The sequence below is a fragment of the Pseudophryne corroboree genome, chromosome 1, assembly GCF_028390025.1.
Source record: "Pseudophryne corroboree isolate aPseCor3 chromosome 1, aPseCor3.hap2, whole genome shotgun sequence".
In the NCBI taxonomy this organism is placed as follows: Eukaryota; Metazoa; Chordata; class Amphibia; order Anura; family Myobatrachidae; genus Pseudophryne; species Pseudophryne corroboree.
The window spans coordinates 995,698,031-995,717,991 of NC_086444.1; the positions used below are offsets into that span (position 1 = coordinate 995,698,031).

At 42.7% G+C, this 19,961-nt stretch overlaps 1 protein-coding gene across 1 annotated transcript in view; it reads right to left on the reverse strand.

Annotated features, from left to right (window-relative positions):
• Positions 1-17,182, reverse strand: part of HHIP (hedgehog interacting protein) — a 161,583-nt gene extending 144,401 nt beyond the window's left edge. The window contains exons 1-2 of the mRNA XM_063920612.1: positions 16,580-17,182; positions 5,626-5,821 (exon numbers count right to left, since the gene is read on the reverse strand). Coding sequence (XP_063776682.1) covers positions 5,626-5,821; positions 16,580-16,852 — 469 coding nt within the window. The 5' untranslated portion in view covers positions 16,853-17,182. The remainder of the gene's footprint in view (positions 1-5,625; positions 5,822-16,579) is intronic.
• Positions 17,183-19,961: the final 2,779 nt, after the last annotated feature.

The window sequence follows — 19,961 nt, forward strand, 5'->3', positions numbered from 1 at the left end:
ACTGCGTCGCTAATGTGCCCCCCTCTCTTTTTTCCAGCCTGTGAAGTTCAGCAGGGGAGAGACCAGGGAGCCAGCGTTTTCCTCATGCAGCTTCTGTGGAGAAAATGGCGCTGGTTAGTGCTGAGGATCAAGCCCCGCCCACCCGACGGCGGGCTTCGGTCCCAGTGATGTTTCAATGAAAATGGCGGGGGATCTTAGATTTACTGCCTCCGCAGCCTAATCTATCTGCATTTGCCAAATGTGAGGTTTATTGCTGCCCAGGGATACCCCCCCACCCCCCCCGCGCCCTGCACCCTTCAGTGCCGCTCTGTGTGTGTGTGACTGGGAGCAATGGCGCGCAGCTTACCGCTGCGCGCCTTACCTCATGAAGATCTGATGTCTTCTGCCGCCTAAGATGTCTTCTGCCTTCTCATCCGGCTTCTTTCTTCGGCATCTGTGAGGAGGACGGCGGCGCGGCTCCGGGACGAACTCCAGGTGAGACCTGTGTTCCGACTCCCTCTGGAGCTAATGGTGTCCAGTAGCCTTAGAAGCAGTGCCCAACTTGACAAGCCAGCTCTGCTTCTCTCTCCTCAGTCCCACGATGCAGGGAGCCTGTTGCCAACAGGACTCCCTGAAAATAAAAAACCTAACAAAATTCTTCTTCAACAGAAAACTCTGGAGAGCTCTCTGCAGTGCACCCATTCTCCTCTGGGCACAAGATCTAACTGAGGTCTGGAGGAGGGGCATAGAGGGAGGAGCCAGTGCACACCCATAGTCAAAGTTCTTTTTAGGTGCCCTATCTCCTGCGGAGCCCGTATATACCCCATGGTCCTTACGCAGTCCCCAGCATCCTCTAGGACGTAAGAGAAAATAAGTTATTCTAAGTACAATCTAATTAAAAGGTTATTTTGTGAATCATTTTAAACATTATGACACATATCAGGGACAGATTTAGGCTGGGTACACACTGGAGCGACTGGCATAGTTTTGACATTGTAACGAATGACCTTGAATGGAGATTGCCCGTACACATTAGAATAAGTTTAATCATGCTCAGTCCTTCATTAGCAAAAACAAGGTCACTAGCAATATCGCTAGGTTTGATGTGCAGCGAATCAAACCTAGCGACCGTCGCTAGTGACCGCGGGAGCGCACAATCACCCATACACACTGAGCGATGTAGGCTATTTGTCGTTACAGCAAATCAGACCGACGATGCTCCAGTATGAACCCGGTTTAAGAGAGGAGGGAGCCCACATGCAGCATGCATGCAGGTAACCCTCTCTCTTGCCGTCACATGCGCAGAGTAGACTTAGCACTGTGTCAGATTCTACTTTACAAGCACTGCTCTCCAGGAACATGGTGCCCGCTCCATTTACCTGGTGATTTCTATAGCACCGATGAACAAGTACGTATTGCCTATGAGTGCAGGGTGTGCGGTGTGAGCACTGCACACCCTGATCCTCAGAGATGGATTAATATCACATGGAGCCCTAGGCAAGATACCAGAGTTGATATAAAAATATATAATTTCATTTATTATAATAAAAATATCAGGCTAATGTAAAGGAAATTCTTATTAGAAAATGAGTATGTGGAGCAAAATGATGTGTAAGGAAGAATCAAAATGAAAAGGGATTTCATTCACCTCAGTCACATATAGAGACACATACATATACAGGGAGGGCCATATATACAGACACACACATATACATGGAGGGTTACATATAGGAGGTAATTCCAAGTTGATCGCAGCAGGAAATTTTTTAGCAGTTGGGCAAAACCATGTGCACTGCAGGGGGGGCAGATATAACATGTGCAGAGAGAGTTAGATTTGGGTGGGGTGAGTTCAATCTGCAATCTAAATTGCAGTGTAAAAATAAAGCAGCCAGTATTTACCCTGCACAGAAACAAAATAACCCACCCAAATCTAACTCTCTCTGCACATGTTATATCTGCCTCCCCTGCAGTGCACATGGTTTTGCCCAACTGCTAAAAAATTTCCTGCTGCAATCAACTTGGAATTACCCCCATAGAGACATACACATATACAGGGAATGTCATATACACAGACAGTATTCAACCCCTTAAAAAGTGAACAAATTAACTCTTGGGCATATATTTACTGAAGTGCAGGTTTATAGAAGTAGAGATGTTGCCCATAGCAACCAATCAGCTTCTACTTATCATTAGTCTAGCACCTCCTAGAATCGGATTGTTTGCAACATCTCCACTTCTATAAACCCACACTTTAGTAAATATACCCCGTAAAATAAATTGTCTAACTCATATTATTTGTCTGCAGTTAGTTTATTTTCTGTTTAATAAAAATGGAAAAATACAACTTGCATAAGTATTAAACCCCCACAGACTAGTACTTTGTACAACTACCATCTGCAGAGAAAAAAAAAACAGTTTTCAAACTGTTGCGTAAGTTTCTTACAGGTTTGCACACTGCTTAGTAGTGTTTTTTTGCCAATTTTTCATGGCAGATTTTCCCAGGTTGCTTGGATGATTCTTATGGACTGCAATTTTCAAACAGTGCCATAGATTCTCATTGGATTGTGATCTAGACTTGATCATTCACCTTTCTGTTGTTCAAGCACGCCAGTGTTGCTTTGCCTTAAGCTTGGGATCACCGTCCTTCTAAAAGGTGAAATTTCTCCCATGCTTTGCTTTTCTAGCAGACTGAATTATGTTATCAGTATAGTATCTCACTGTATTTTGCATAATCTATAGGCCCTTCAATTTTAACAATTTGCCCAGTCTCTGCTGAGGAAAAATGTTTAACGCCGCAGCAATGGCAACTTGCACCTCAAACTCGGTCCCCAGGACCACACACGGTTCACGTTTTCCATGTCACCCAGCAGGTGCACTGTGCACCTAATGAGAGAGGATGGTCCTAACCAATTACACATGCAAATAAGCAGCCATATTGAAGGGTTTATAAACTTGGAACAGCAGTACTACTAACGCCTTGAAAAAGTTGCGTGAACGCAACGAAACGCGTCGGTGAGATCTGCTGTGTGTGCCCACTCTTTATCCATTGGACTTTGAAGGATCTACACCTGGAACAAGTCCCCAACATCACATGATTTTGGATCCCGTCCTAAGACATTCTTCCACCGTGGAACTTTTCTACACAGCCTACTGAGGGAAAGCCATTTGCGGATGCCAACCGCTTAAACGCCTTGAGAATCGCTGGTGGTAAATATCTTACACGGTGTGATTTACACAGGATATTTGAAACAACGGGGACTGTTTTTCTGGAACAGGTCAAATGAACTGTTTTGATCCTCCCTTACCTTGGAACTGAGAGGGGCACAGCTCACTTGAGATACACAACTATATACATATTTTTTTCATTGTTTTTAACTATTTTATAAATGTATAATTATACAATTTTTATGATTTATTAAATCATGTGTTAATATTTTGACCTACCTCTCTCATTTATGACCATCTAGCGCTATTGTTGTTTTTTGTGCTACTTAATTGGTTTGGAGTCTGACCAACTGTGTTTAGCTGCTGTGTTGAACCTCCCTTTCCAGCGCCAGGAGTAAAACCACCCTAGGGTAATTTTCTTCTTTTTGCACTGTGCATCACCAACTGTCACATTTTAAAAATCTACAGGTGACCTGCAAAACATGAACCGTGTGGGGTCCTGAGGACCGAGTTTGAGAACCTGGGGATTATTAACCCAATAGCATTTTAAATTGGGGTTAAAAAGCTCCATATTTGTCTCATCTAACCACAAAACCTTATCCCACATTTTAGCTGGGTCATTCTGGTGTTCTCTAGCAAACTCCAGATGTGCTTTAATGTTTTTTTTCTTCAGTAATGATTTCTTTCTAGCCTCCCTCTCTTACAGGCCAGTTGTATGTCAAGCTTTTGATAGTTGGCCTCTTTGTGGCTTTCATCACAAGTCTTCTTCTTGCTACGACGCTGAGATCTGAGGGATGGCCTTATCTAGACCTGGGTGCTATGATGCCACTGTCATTTCTTGACAACTGCTCCATCAGTGCGCGCTGGGATAGCCAGCACTTGGATATTATTTTGTGGCTTTTTCCTATCTTGTCTATAACTGTATTTTTAATGTATGGTCTCTTGACTTCATTTCCATAGATTTTCTTTAGTATGGCCAATGTTATTTGAATTATGGGGCCTATTATGAGTTTGAAAATGTACTTTAAGAGCCCATTGAGAAAATATTGTGTGATACAATGTAAGTGCCAACTGTAATACATACCAAACTGTTAACTAATCAGGGGGTTGAGTATTTGTGCAAGTCACTGTATAATGCACTAAACTAGTATGCATTATATATTGGCAGTGCAGATTAAATGGACAAAAATGCATATTCTTGTGACAACTGCACAGTGGTCAGGTTGTCCAGGAAATCACAATGGTAAACTACAAATCTCACAATGGGCATGATTCAGATTTGGGAATAGAGGCCTAATCATGTTTGTAAGTAAAGCAAAAAAGCAAACAACTAGGCAAAACAGGTGTGGCAGATGTAACATGTACATGGGGATTTAGATTTTGGTGAGCTATATAGTTGCATGTGATGTGATAAATAAATATTTGTCCCCCAAATTATCTTTTTCATACAAATTTTCTAACATCCTCTTGTCAGGAGATGGGCTCTGATAAGAGCCTGTCCTGGTGTAAACTGGAAGCAGTGTAATAGTGTAACGCTATCACACTGCTTCCTGGTTCGGGTCCCTGGCAGCCAATGCACACGCACTCCCATTGGTCAGCACACACATCACTATAAGGATGCTTTATGTCCCGGATTCAACCGGCATCCAGACAACTGTGTTTGGGACATGCAAATGCCTCCAGAATATGACCAAGCTGTCATAGACCAAGGTGCGATCTGTGTGGAGTTTGTATGTTATCATTGCGCTGGGTGTGTTGGTTACCTTCCAGAATGCAACTGGTAGGTTAAATGGCTTCTGGCAAAATATGTGTCCATAATCAATTTTGGTAGCTGCTGAAATCTAATTAGTAATGTAATCCAGGTGCATGAAAGGGAGGGGTTATTCTAGACCAGAAACAAAAAACAGATATCCCACAGCTCTCGGGATGACATCAGCAACAATACTTGAAAACTACATGGTGGTAGATAATACAGAGATCTCAGTTGTATATAACTTTGCAAGATATGGTAAGATATGTTATCACAGCGCTGGGTGTGTGGACTTCCTTCCAACTGTTAGGTTAATTGGTTTCAGACAAAATATGTGTCCATGTAGTAGGGAATATACAGTAGATTCCCTTAGACAGAGACTGATGTGAATGACTGAAATAATCTGTGTAGAGCATTGAGGAATATGTGTGCGCTATATAAATAATTGGTAATAAATGCAGTATCTGTGTGTACTTGGCTTTAACCTGATTTGTTGCAAGGGAATTATTCAGTGACACAATAAACTGCTAAATTAATAAACATGGACATTTTTTGATACTTACATGTTAAGTGCCATTGTGAGTCACATAACAGAATACGTATGATCCTATATGATCACTGTATCTCAGACAGAGAAAGAATCTATTTCACTGCAGGCCACTGTCGACAGCTTCATCTACAATAATACTGTCACCTCTACTTCTACACTTTGACCAAATGAATCCCATTACCTGGTATCTGTCCTCGGCATGTGTAATAGAATTCCTTGCAGTAATCCTTGCACAATGTGGGGAGGACCAGTTGCCTGTCAAGTGTGTCTCTTCTCTCAGGTGGGTGAAAGAGATTCTGAGCATATGGTGAACAGTAGGCACATCGGACTTCATCCAGGATTTTTGCACATTCTGTGTTGTTGGTAACTGAGAATATCTGCAAGTCACAAATCAAAGAATAATAACCATGAGTTTCACCTCATTGCAACATACAGTTAAAGCATAGAGACTATAACAACAAACATTTTGGATGCACGTTTTTTTTATTTGTTTTATGCATCCACAGTACAGCTTTGAGTACTGTATATTGTATTTTTAATATTTGTATTTGACTTTGAGACTGACTCAGATGTATGCCAAAGCATTCGCAGCTGTGAATGTGTACGCAGCATCCATTACTAAATATTACTTCTATGAGTAGCCAATGGGGGGTGAAAGGGGGGGCAAGAAGCTACCACTGCCATTGCAGCTGTGTATGGGATTGCAGTCACAGGCTGAGTCGCCCGCCAAAAACAGTCACAATACGCATGAGTTTTGCCACCATTCCCCCATTACCTCCCTCAAATGTCCCCTGATTGTCAATCACTTTCTGAATATATCCTCTCTGCGACCGCCATAGCAAGACAATTGCAGCACTTAGACTGACGATAATTGCTCAACTGAGAAAAAAAAACTGGGTTTGCTTACAACTTTGAATCAGGACGTTTATTTGTTCTATGCTCACGCACTATATCTGAGTGAGGTTCTGCGGATTTATATTAGGATCAACTTCTAATGTCAAAAAGGATTATTAAAAAAACTGTATGCAGGTGGGTAGAACATGTATGCTTTAGATTACAGTGTTTGAGCATATTCCTGAAATTCCTACTGTGGAATTTTCCCACTAGGGGTTCTATTAGTGCCGCTTTCAGGTCATTTTGTTTCACAAAACTCTTCTACTCGGTAATGTATCGTTTAACTAATTTGTAATTTAATTTTAAAATTTACATTAAACATTTGCGCAGAGTTTAAAAAAAAAAAACCAACCCTTTGCTAATGTTTGCAGTAGTTTTACTCTTTTTTATATTTTTTGGAGTATTTCAATACTTAGTTCTAGCCATCAACTAAATGCAAAATTTAGACCCAGAATTTCCTAATTTATCAATATTAAAGTTAGAAAGCATGGACTATGGTCATGGTGTGTGCTGTTAAAGGGACGCAGAAAATGTCTCATCCATTGCTGACAGTAGGCCGTGAGATATGGAACCAATGAACCTAATGGAAATCACACTCGAGTCACAGGACACTAGGGTCTTGAGACTGCTTTTATATTGAATAACTGATTTTGAAACACAGATGGATTAATTTGTGTAATATGAATGAATAGGTAAAAGAAAATAGCTAAGTAGCCTGAACTGCACCCTCATGTATGAAAAGAAAATATAATTGGAAGAGATATATCAGTTCTTGGCAAAATGCAATTCCTTATATTGAACTGTCAGAGGAAATTATTAATGAATGTTGCGGGCACATAAAAAAAAATCTTTATAGATGTGAGATGTGGAATAGGGTTCCATAAATTGTCAAAATTCTGCTACAGGATTCTTTTTTTGTGTGTCTCTTGTCGTTCCAAAACAGCAGGAGTCCCACATCTTGTTCTGTGTGAGGTCTGCGGTGGAATTACCTTTCTGGAAGATTGATAGAGCCATCATTCCAGGTTTGGTTTCAATAAACTAATACTCTCTGTGAAGTCAATTATAACGCCTTAGGGCCCTATTTAACACATGAATTGCTGGACAGGCATGTGAGACATGCAATACTCCTTTGGGACATAGAAAGAACGATCCTCTTGGCTTCTTATTCATCCATTTTTGTTTTCAGTATCAATCTCAAAAGATGAAGGACCCACTATGAAGTCACTGTTGTTAATGAACATAACTGAGTGTAAGAAAGCTATAGGGGCATGTATAAGTATATTGCAAAGACTTTTTTCCAGAATGCTTTAGATTTATTTTATTTTAGAAAACTGTCCCAGTATTGTCTTTCATTCTCAGCGGAAATATCACTTTGCCTTAAACAGATTAATGTATTACTTGCTTTGCTGTATAATTATAGAATTTCTAACTTGTGCTGTGACTGTTATGGCCCATGTTGACATACACAATAAGGGAATGATAAAGACTTGAATGTAAGTTGTCCGGAAATGCTGTGTATTGTGTGCACGGAGCTAAATGCATATATTTGCCAATACACAATGTTGAAGCATATTTGTGAGCAGTGGCGGATTTAGGGGGGGGGGGGGGGGCACAAAGGCACGTGCCCCCCCTGTCGTTCATTCATTTAAACCGCAAGCCCGCCCGTGTCCAGGATGAGCGAGTCAGCCTTTTAGCCCTCCTGTCGGGCGGGGAGAGAGAGGTGAGGGAGAGACTACAGTAGCGGCGGTGCACACCGCTATTAAGGGACCTGAACCATTAATAGCCGCCGCTCTGTTCTGGGACGGCACCAAGCAAGATGTTCTGCCAGCGGCTCAGGCGGGGAGCAGGATTGTGCTACCACACTTTAAAGCTACGGCACACATTTTTTTTCAGCATTGGTCTGGAGTCGGACGGCCATCAATTGTAGCCCCGCCCCCTCGCGCGGCTATTTGCCGCGATTCGCGGGTCTGTCGGGAAGGGGCGGAGCCAATATGAACAGATTCTCATGTAATTGAGTCATATTGGCTCCTCCCCCTCAACGCAGACCCGCGAATCGCGGCATTTAGCCGAGAGGGGGCGGGGCTACAGTTGCCGGACCAATTATGCCAAGGTGGCTTATTTTTGAAACATGCCCTGCCATTAATGACAACTGCAGCATCCTCTTCCTTCAGGACAGGGCAGTTTCCAAATGTAAGTGTACTGTATGTGGTGTGTAATTGTGTATGTGTGTATATGTATGTGTTCCATGTGTATATTTATGTGTACGTGTTCTGTGTATGTATATCGATCTATGTATGTATTGATGTGTTCTATGAGTATGTGTACTGTATATATGTATGTTTGTGGTGTTCTATGTGTGCGTTTGTGTGTATGTGTTCTATGTAATATATGTATTATATATATCTACATGTGTGGAAGGATGCATTTGCATCATGATTGACAGATGGCGGGCTTCTGGGGGCGGTAACACAGTGTTGGGGGAGTGCACCATGAAATGCAGGCGTGTCATGGCCATTTTCGGGGCCGATGATGTCACCTGCATTTCCTGAGATCGCATGGCGGCGGTGCACCTGCCTGCGCAGCCATGAGGTCGACCTCTATTTGAGCTTTTCGCAATGCGATCAAAATAGAATTGTGATCCCATCGCGGGGCGGCACCAAACATGCTGGGCGACTTTGCCATGTGCTGGGCAGCCCCCCACTGCATGCGATTTTAGTGGTTGCAGATTTTGCTAAAATAGCAAAATCTGCGACTAACTCTGAATAACCCCCAATGTCCTTATTATTAAGGCATACCAGTAAAATATAGTAATTACAGGTTGTTGGTTTTTTTTTTTTTTGTTAAATTGTAAAGCAACTAGGGTGACAATGTATATAGGGTCAGCTTAAATTCAGGCTGGCATTGGTGATCACTAAAAGTGGCTGTGAATTACTTGCTTGAGTGATGGAGAAGGGATAGCAGGAGCAGAGAGTGTTATACAATAGTTTGTCTTAGTTATTTCTATTAGCTGTTCAACAGTGACCTAGTTTGCATGTGGTTTAGCTAGTGGCAAAGTAGCTACGGGACTTGGGATGTTATATGGTATATGGTACTGTGGATGGCACCTGGCCTGTTTCCTGTGCCACCCCAGACAGCCATTGCTCTTGGAAGGTCCAGCTCTGGTTGGGGAAAGCCGGGAACACCTCCTCCAACATGAGACGGGGAGAGGCCGTTCCCGCTAACAGAACACTCTCTTCACTGGTGAGGACTCTCATTATATTAATACACCTTACTGCACCTGTCCTGTGTATGTCCATCGCTACGGATCCCAGAGGCTTATAGGGCCCAGATAACCATCTGTCACCCTCTGTCTTTCCAAGGCATCACCTGCTCCCCATTATATGAATATGGCATTACCTTTGAGGCCACGCCCCTTGCTGAGAGGCTATGCCCGTATTGAGAGGCCACACTCACTTTTCCAAGAACATGCACCTTTGGCGTGCACTAGTAACACCCCCCTCTTCCTCATCATAGTGCCCCCCCTGTCATTTTGTTCTGGATCCGCCCCTGTTTGTGAGTGCACAGAACCTATCAGTATGCTTGGTTTAATACCCGTCATCATCATCAGCGAGTGATCCCTTGCACCAGCCTTATATTAGATACAAAAGTTGTGCCTGAAAACAAAATATGACATACAAAGTACAAACAGCAGAATCATCAGCCCCACAGATTTGTCATCCAAGCCACAAAACTTATCAAGTCGTTGATGTATCAAGCAGTGAAAAGAGGGGTGAAGTGGATCAGTGGAGAAATTGCCGATAGCATCCAATCAGCTCTGAGGTAGCATTTATCAAGTAGATCCAATAAAATGATAAATAGATGCTGATTGGTTGCTATGGGCAACTTCTCCACTCTTTTTACTGTTTGATACATCAACCCCAAAGTGAGGCAGCCATCTTGGGCACATTAACATAGCTTACATGGAGATGCAATTCATAATGAGGAAATACAAAGAACAGCATAAGAGAATACCAAAGCTACATAGATATTCAAGAAACCATTGGAATCGTCAATTCCATGCGTAAACTACTTAGTTCAAGATTCTGAACAAAATGATATTCTTTGTGGAACCTTGTAGAATCAGGCCTGGCCAACCTGTGGCTTGACAGCTGTTGTGAAACTACAAGTCCGAGCATGCTTTACCAGCGGACCGATAAGAGGGTATGATGGTACTTGTAGTTTTCATTTTACAGAATTTCTTTAATCATGCACAGGTGAGTTTCTCTATTTTGGCCTGGCCAGTAATATTTATTTTCCGCAAGAATATACAAATAAATTGTTTAAAAATCATACAATGTGATTTCCTTGTTTTTTTTCAGATTCTGTCTCTCACAGTTGAAGTGTACCTATGATGGAAATTACAGACCTCTCATCTTTTTAAGTGGGTCAACTTCCACAATCGGTGGCTGTCCAAATACTATTTTGCCCCACTGTATATTATATATTATGTGTATATATAGCTAAATTATATAGCTCTATAATATATACAGTATATATATGTGTCATTATCTCAGTAGGGGAACTAAAAATGTGTGATTTTGAATTTTGGATAAGGGATACTCAACCTGTATTAAAGAGTTCAATTTCAATTTGAAGCCAGTGTGTAAATACATGCTGATACCCTGGTGGTTGTTACAAAAGACCCTAGTTGACATTGTCTGTTTAGTCAGATGAGTCTGACAAAAACTTTTGTTTCTAAAGAGCTAAAGAAAACAAATGGTTGTACGAGAACACACTTAAGAAGCATATTGACACCACATCTTGGCAGCCTTGGCTGTGAATTCTTCATGCTATACAGTGCTAGGCCTTGATTGGGTCATCAGTGTTGTGAATCAAAGTTTTGAACACATATTATTATTGCTACGGTGTAAACCTACCATACATTCTGTCCATCTTAGTTAAGAGCTGTCAGCAAAAGCAGGGCCATATTAACATAAAGGCACACTGGGCAGCTTCTCCGGGCCCCACAGTTCTAGGGGCCTTCAAGCGGGGTGGGTGATGGTCACACAATCAGAGTGGCGAAGAAGCATTATCTACCTGCCTCCCAACCTATAGACAGACAGTGAATGGCTGTCAGCATGCTGACTTGTGGACGACTGGAGCTATCCACCAATCAGAGTGCTGATAACCATTCACTGTATGGAAGCATGTGGAGAGACGGCGCAAGACCATAGGAGGGGTATGTTATGATTATTTTTTTATAGTTTCCAATTAATCGGTGGGTAGGGGTCCCAGTGCATTGCTTTGCACAGGGCACTACAATGCTGTAAAGGACGGTTCTGAGCAAAAGAATACATGGGCAATAGGCAATGGACCTGGCATACCCAATAGTGAGTAAACACAGGGCAGCTAGTGCTTATATATGCGATGTATGGAAGTAGAAAACAATTGGGTTCTGTCCCCCTTTTTTTCGGTCTATCAATTATATACTTTATTGGTTTAAATGAAATAATTCCTAAAGGACTATTACTTATTGTGAGAACAGCTCCCGGTCACTAGGAGAATAATGGACACACTGACACTTAAACCTGCAGCAAGACAGTACTCACTCATCTAGGATAAGAGATGGTGCCTAGCCCAAGTTCTCCCTGAAAAGGCCAGAACATTTGGACAGAGCACGGGGACTGAGCGAGAATGATGTTCTCCAGTTTCACCCATTAGAGAACCAACTAACAAACACAATGGTGTTGTTATTCTTTTGCCATAAGCAACAAGACTCTGTGTGTGGGCAGCAGTTTAGTGGGGAGGAGGAGAAGTCGACCCCTTTTTGTCCTATTGATTTTGTTCTATTTGCATGACTTGAGCAAATTAAATGATGCAATATGGCTTTTTGTTACAAAACAAAGTGAAAGATACCACCCAGACACATATGTTGATTCGAAGAAGCTGTTTACATGAGAATAGAATGAAATCCACCGTGAACTAAGCATAAAAATTCGATTCAGCAATGGCCATTTTTCTTTACTGTGCTTGGGCCAGAAAGGCTGAAACACAAGTTTTCCAAGAGACTCCTAGGACTTGACAACAACACACTTGCCACTGAGGAATTCGTAATTAAACTAAAACCAGAGTTAGGGAAAAAAAGGGACACCTGATGGTTTACTTCACGTGCACTGATTCTTAATTATATGATTCATTAAGAGCGGTACAGATAAATGCACAATACAAAGGATACATTTAGCACATTCACCATTTACCAGGGCCTGCCCCCTACTGTCCTGTCGCAACTCTGAACAGCTCCGGGCTTCAAAATGATTCCAGAACCTGACAAGGGCATCTCATCATTCCATGGAACATGTCTGAGCCCAAAACTATCTCAAGCCAGTTATCAATCCAATATATCAACCAGACTAAATCCCTGACAGCCAGCATGTCATTTTTATGCTGTTGAAAGATTGGTAAGACTAGCCCACCCCCACTACCCTTTGACATTCTCCGACCTTATTAGGGCCTGCTACAGAATAATGACTCATCTACACACTGATAGAGTAATTCCAGTATTAACATATGGTATGTCCCAATTATTTGTTTTTCTACCCCATGACTCTGAACAATAAACAACATACATTCTTACATACAGCACTAAAGGCAAAGATATGTCTACTTGACATCACAACATATGATGTGCACTGGAGCCTCCAGGGGAGTGGCACTAAGCTCCATAAGATCAATAACTAGCAGCCGTAAGGTCAGGTTTAGGACTCTCCAGCTGTTGTCCAAATCAAACCACAACCGTGTTCTTCAGCACACTGAGTATACTGTATGCTAGGAGTAGTGACAAACTCCGTTTGCCTACTGTACCTTGGATGTTTAGGTTAAGGTGTAATACTCTGCACTGAATAACCTCACAAGAACCTTTTAACCTCCAATGGTTTAATAGTTTTAGCATCTTGCTACTAAAACCTATGCCACTGATATGACTATTGGTACCCCACAGTCAATACCATATAAAATCCAAGTTAAAACAGGCAACCAAATGGATACTTGTTGAAAATGAAGCTATTTCAGACATCAGTCACAGTAGAGTGCTGCCCAATTCTTTACTCATTACATGGAAGACCTCAGGCAGCCAAGATGTTGCAATCTTAACAGAAAGTGAAGGAAGTTATAAAGGTGTCAAGATAAACATTTTCTCCAGCAATTTTTTTTTCTACTTTAAAATCTGGCGTTTGGTGAGATCTTTTCTGTGTGGTCTGTAACATGAGGTTTGTTTGTAAGGATGTCTCTGTCCATGGTATGGATGGATATGAGGTACAACGTCTGAGCATCTGAGGTAATCACCGTAGCAACAGCAACAAAACTCCAAGTAATCATCCACATCACACACTGATGCCCAGTGCTGTAACGCCACTTCTCGGAAGCTGTTTGTATATGCTTTATCTCAGTAAAAGGTCTTATATGGCTCTAACATGCCATGGAATCTTTTCTGAATGTAAAAACCATGAGGGTAACAAACAGATTAAATAAGAAGCCTGTTTATGCACAGAACTTCCTGTAATGTATTTTTATAAAGACACACAGTGCCGGTAACATAGCCTGATGTTTCTCCATATGATTTACAGCTAATCGGGATAACATATACAAACATACAGTATAAAAACATGTGCCTACACTTTATTCAACATAAAATATCTTATGTCACATACATACATACACCCACTGACTCTCTGCAAATGTGTGCTTACCTATATATCTGCACAGCTCTTTATTTATGCCCAGGAAAATAACTTGTGTATATACAGTACATAGTATATATTTAACTCTAACATATGTACTGTATACTTACCATAAATAAACACACACATGTATCCTTTCCTTCAGACTTATAAACACCATTAAAAGGTACACAAATGGTAACACAAACATTTTAGACATGTGTATACAAACTTACACATACCGACTCACTATTAACCCCTTGCACCCATGCTTCCTGTGCTTTGACATTACACTGGCAGCATAAAAGCCCCAGGTGTCCCATCACACAGAACCCTGTGTGCATACCACATTGTAGCTACACAGGATAATATGTTATATGAAGGTAGCAAATGTTGCATTCAATTGCACTTTATAAGAAGCACAAGTCAGACTCTGTTCACATGAAACTTTCCTGTCATTCACCTTATAAATACAATGCAGATTCTTATCACACACAACTTGTACTGAAAGACATACTATTGGCTTCCTGGCCAACAAGATGGACATCAGGTAAGAATAACTTAATCATGTGTTGTTAAACTAAAACTCCCAGAGTTCTCTATCAGTTTATGACACAGTATGTTAAGATTCATATAAACACAAGTGGAGTAATTGTATATCTCCAATGGTAATCACAATGAAAGCCTATTCATTCTAGATTTAGAGAATTCCACTTAGAATGACAACTATTAAAGTCTTGTAACGTGGGCGATAGATTACGCACTATAGGCCCAGATTTATCAAGCCTTTTAGAATGATAAATCGCATCTTGATAAAGTACCAACCAATCAGCTCATAGCTGTCATCTTTCAAACACAGCCTATAACATGGCAGTTAGGAGCTGATTGGCTGGTACTTTATCACTGTGAAATTTATCACTCTCCAAGGCTTAATAAATCTGGGCCTATAATTTATATTGGAATATGCCAAGAAATGTTTTTCACTCACCTGTGTAATGAAGATATAAAAATAAACTGTGCTGAACTCTTTAAAAGTTACTGATAGATATCTATGGGGCATTGTAGCTTGGGATAACTTTTGAAGCATGTTAGTATGAAGGATTGGATGGTTATCAAATTCCGTGCCTGCCTGCATCCCTCACATGTGATGATCTGGAGTCTCTTTAGTGTCAAGACTTGTTAGCACAGATGGTGAAGTTCTGAAAGCATAGAACAGATACAGTACACTAAACTAGGAATGTAACCTGTGACTCTGGAGCTGTTGTAGAATGCATTGGCTGCTGGGGTACCACAAGTCCCAGCATGCTGTACAAATATGACTGGCAGGATATGCTGGGATTTGCAGTTCATCAACAGATGAAGCGTAACATGCTTCATAAGTATCCTACAGCAACTGCACCCTAACTACCGTATTTGCCGGCGTATAAGACGACTGGGCGTACAAGACGACCCCCAACATTTCCACTCAAAATATAGAGTTTCTTATATACTCGCCGTATAAGACTACCCCCTTCCACACACCAAATAAAACGTAAAAGAACATCAGATTTGTGACATACTGTATATTATGACCTGATAAGAGATTTGGATAGGGAGTATTTATCAAGGTATTCATAAGAAGGGGGGAGGGGGCGAGGAGAAAGTTGTAAAATGTATAAAAGTATACCCCTGTGTGCATTTATTGTTACCGGTTTCACATGAGTGCCATTAGTATTAGTATTAGTGCCATTACAGTACCTGTCATTGTCACCATTGTACGGCCACAACGCGACTGCAGCGCCTCCGGCCAGTCCCTGCATCTCCCTGTAATTGGCACTAGTGACCCGCAGCGGCCGCACTGGATACCGCGCGATACTGGATGGTATGTAGAATGAGGTGGGCGGGCATCGGGAGGCCACTATGGGCACCGGGCGAGTATCAGAAGGCCACTATGGCAGCTATGTCTATCCCAACTGAAGTGCACCCTGCGTATAAGACGACCCCCCCACTTGGAGGCATGTTTTTCAGGGCAAAAAAGTAGTCTTATACGCCAGCAAATACTGTAGTTACATGTGCACCAACTACTAAGCCAAACCAGAAATCTGCACATAATACAGGCGGATGCAGGTATTTCAGTATAACTCCAAAATAGGTGAGTTTACATAATGTTACCACCTCACAGGCAGTTTCTGCCGTCTCAGTTATAATAGACGTGGATGCCCACCAACTATACATAATACAGACACATGGCAATAGTAGCTTTTTGCTGGAGTGGTGTGATCGCCTCTTGTGTACATAATAGCTACAGCAGGCTGAGAAATATTACATGATAAAACATAATGTGATTGCACACTCATACTGTGACTGAACGTGTTGTTGTGCAAAGCTCGCTGCCACAATTGCGTTCAGAGACAAAACGCGCTTTAAACACCTGCAAAGTGCGCACAGACGCCAAGCCCCCACCTGGGAACACGTGTGTGCCGCACTCAGTGTCCTGCAAGCTACGGTGTACACACCAACCTCCACCTATCCTCTCATGACTATTCCACGCGCGTCTGCGGGACTTACCCTGGGGTCCAGCTGCCATCCAGGGCTCTCGGGCTTAGAGCAGCAGGAGAGACGTGGGTACAGCCCTCTGCACCCATCCCCAGCTCCCCCCAGATCCAGGCTCTGTAACTTCCTATGCCTTTTCTTCACACGTTTTGGGGGGTTTCCATTTAAGCACCTTCTCCTCCTAGTTCCTAATTCACTTTTCTCTCCATACTTGGCTTCACATTCAAGGATCAGCAGCAAAGCGGTCCCCCAAATCAGCATCCACTGAACTATCAGCATCTTCTTCATAGTTACCCCTCTCCGCAGTCCTCCAGCAACAAGTGTTCTCTCCTAAGTGCAAACTCCCCGTGATGCTGCTGCTGCTGGGACTTTAGCTAAGTGGCTAGAATTGCGGGGCAGAGTAGATGATGATGATGAAGACAGGTGTGCTTGGGGTGCGCTGCTAGCTGTCATGTGCCGGGGGGTATATTGCTCTGTGCTGCTGCTGCTGGACGGGATCCCAGTGCGCTGCAATGTCTCTGGCTGTGGATGCTGCAGCGGCTGCCAGTCACTGGTGCTGCCTGTGTTGCTGCTGCTGCTGCTCTCGCATCTCCTCCGCAGGGCTCTCATGTTTCGCTCCTCTTTTTGCTTCTTTTTAAGTGGAGCGCCCCCTGACGTCACTGCCCCCTGCACACACGCCATGCATGCACCAGAGTGGGGCTGGGATCTGTATACATAGCAGCCGGTGGGCTGAGCATGACATTTCAGTGTGCACACATGCTAGGGTCTGGCACACTGCAACATGTCTAGGTGATGTGTTTTGTAATGTACTGTAACTGTAACACAACTTGTGGTTTTTATGTGTGTCCCTTTTCATGCAGTATATACATTGGCAACAATTATATAATACAGTACAGATGTGTCCACATACACCTGCAGCGCCAAATAGCACCCCCTGCTGCAGCACACCACAGAGTTTGCGAATTAGCCTTGCCATGCGTCTGATTCGCATGGCAAGGGCAATGAAAGTATTCATCTGCTTCTGCGTGTGGCTTGGTTAGTTTGGGTAAAAAAAGGCAAACAACAGAGTTCTGAAACAAGTGACCCATGCCATGCCTTGCGCCACGTGTCGTTATGCTAAGTCACGCCATATGGCGCAAAAATGCTAGGTGAATGAGTACTCATCTGTACTGCTGCTGTGTAGGAATGTAAAAGCTGTCAGATCATATAGAAGGGATGCTTATATTGAATGATACAAATTGTGCTCTAGGCACAAACTCATTGCATCACCTATATTAAATTAAGAACCACTATTTTCTTTTGTTACTACTTCCAACCTGAACAACACAACTCCCAAAATGTCTAGTACATTTATACTCAGATAACTATTAAGTGAAATGCATATTTAAATGAAATGGATGTGGCCTGTTAGCTTAGCACTGTTGTGGGCATCATGATATTTTTAAGAACCACAGCAAGGTGTTGTAGTTACCAGATCCCCAAGCAGTAACTTAGCTTGTGGATGAGTTGTAACCAGTTACACATACTTTATTTAAAAAGTTAAAAACAAGCATTTTTCTAGGTTCGCTGAGCTTGCTTTGGACCCTACTCAGTTTCAGTAGCAGATTATGCTAAATAGCTATCACTGGCATGCTGGGGGCCGCCCAGCACAGGGCAAGGCCGCCCAACATACTAATGGCCGCCAGCGATTCAATTACACCTTTGCCTGTTAGGTAGAGGCGTTTGCATCACTGCGATTCAAACACATTTCCCAGCCCGTGAATGCACAGAACGGGACCTCGCTGACAGAAAAAGCCGGGAAATGCATTGGAATCGCAATTGCGATGAGAGCTGAGTAAGGCCCTATATACGCAAGATGCAGAAGAAGTTTTTGGGCATATGTAGTTTTAGGGGAAAATGTAATAGCTTGCCTACCTGGTTTTACCTTTTAAATGATTGTGCCCATAAAACATTGGGCAGACTCGCTGGGAACCCGCAGATGCCTGTAAGTAGCAAGGTATTACATTTACCCCATAATCTTAAAATTCAACTATTAAAAAAACTGTTAGTGTGTCTTACGCTAAAGGCATATCACCTAAGTATATTAGAGCAGGGAATCGCCATGGTCTGACCCAGATTATGTGAATTACCACGGTATAAATAGAGGCGATTCACTCTTTTTAAGTCAGTCACACTGCCTTTTTGCTAAGCCAAGGATGATGGACTGAATTGGATCACCCCCATGTCTCTCACACACACACACACACACACACAATTAACCCCTTTTTTTGTGCCCGAAAATATTTACATTTTTGTCCAAATACACTTAGGATCCGTTATATGTTCACAAACCTATGTGTTTTCCGGATCGCAGGCCCGGAAAAGGGGCTCATATTAGGGATTGTTTTTTTCTGCCTCAGGCAGGTAAAAAAAAAACTCCTGTTGAGTGCTGGCTTTTGGGGCAAATTGGATAGCTCAGGGGAAGGGGGCTGCGGTAAATTACTGCGGCTAATTGAACTCCCCCTTATTTCCTAATTCTGTGTGTGTTTATTTTTACAATTCATTTTTCTTTGGTACACTATTGGAACCAGCATGCCCTGGATACCAGGGCACGATGGTATTGTGGTTTGTCAAGGGACAACATGCCCTGACAGACATGGGTAGGCTAAAAGTTGTTTTGGGCTTGTGGGTATCCATAGTGCTGTAGGGAAAAATTACCTCCTAATCCTTACATTTTTATATTAACACTACTCATGGTTGTAGGGGCCATGCTGAGTCTGCTGGGGCATCTCAGCACCACAGCCACTACTCCTCCCAGTAATGCATCAGTGAGGAGAGACAGAACCGGCTGGACAGAAGATGGGACAGCAACCTGTGGCAGCAGACTGCTTGGAAAGGTGGTGCCGCCCACGGGGATCCGGAGGTAAGCGCTCACCCGCACTGGGGGTGAGGGAGAGGAGGCCATCACCACAGAAACATGTAGGGTGAGGCTAGCAGCAGGATCACTGGGGAGCTGGAGGGGTTTCCCTGTGTATCACAGGAATAGGCCACTGCACGGCGGATTTAATGTGCAGTCTTTCACCTGAACACACAGCACACCGCTCCTCTGCTGCTCCAGGACATCAGCGCCTCTGTCATGGTTGGGGGAGGCATGCTGGCGCCCCCCCCCCCCCCCCCCCTCCCCATCCCATTCTGAAGCCTCTGACTGACCCTGATTTTACATTATCACCAGTGACATGCAGTCAGGATAGGCAGGGGAGACAAGGCCTCACCTGTCATACACCAGTATGCTTCAGAGGAGAGTATAAGGTGAATTAGCATAATACAAAGAAGATATTTATAACGTAGAAATATCTTTATATCATCTGTGTGTAATTCTATTCATTTTTATAGTCAAAACTCACCACCAAATCTAATA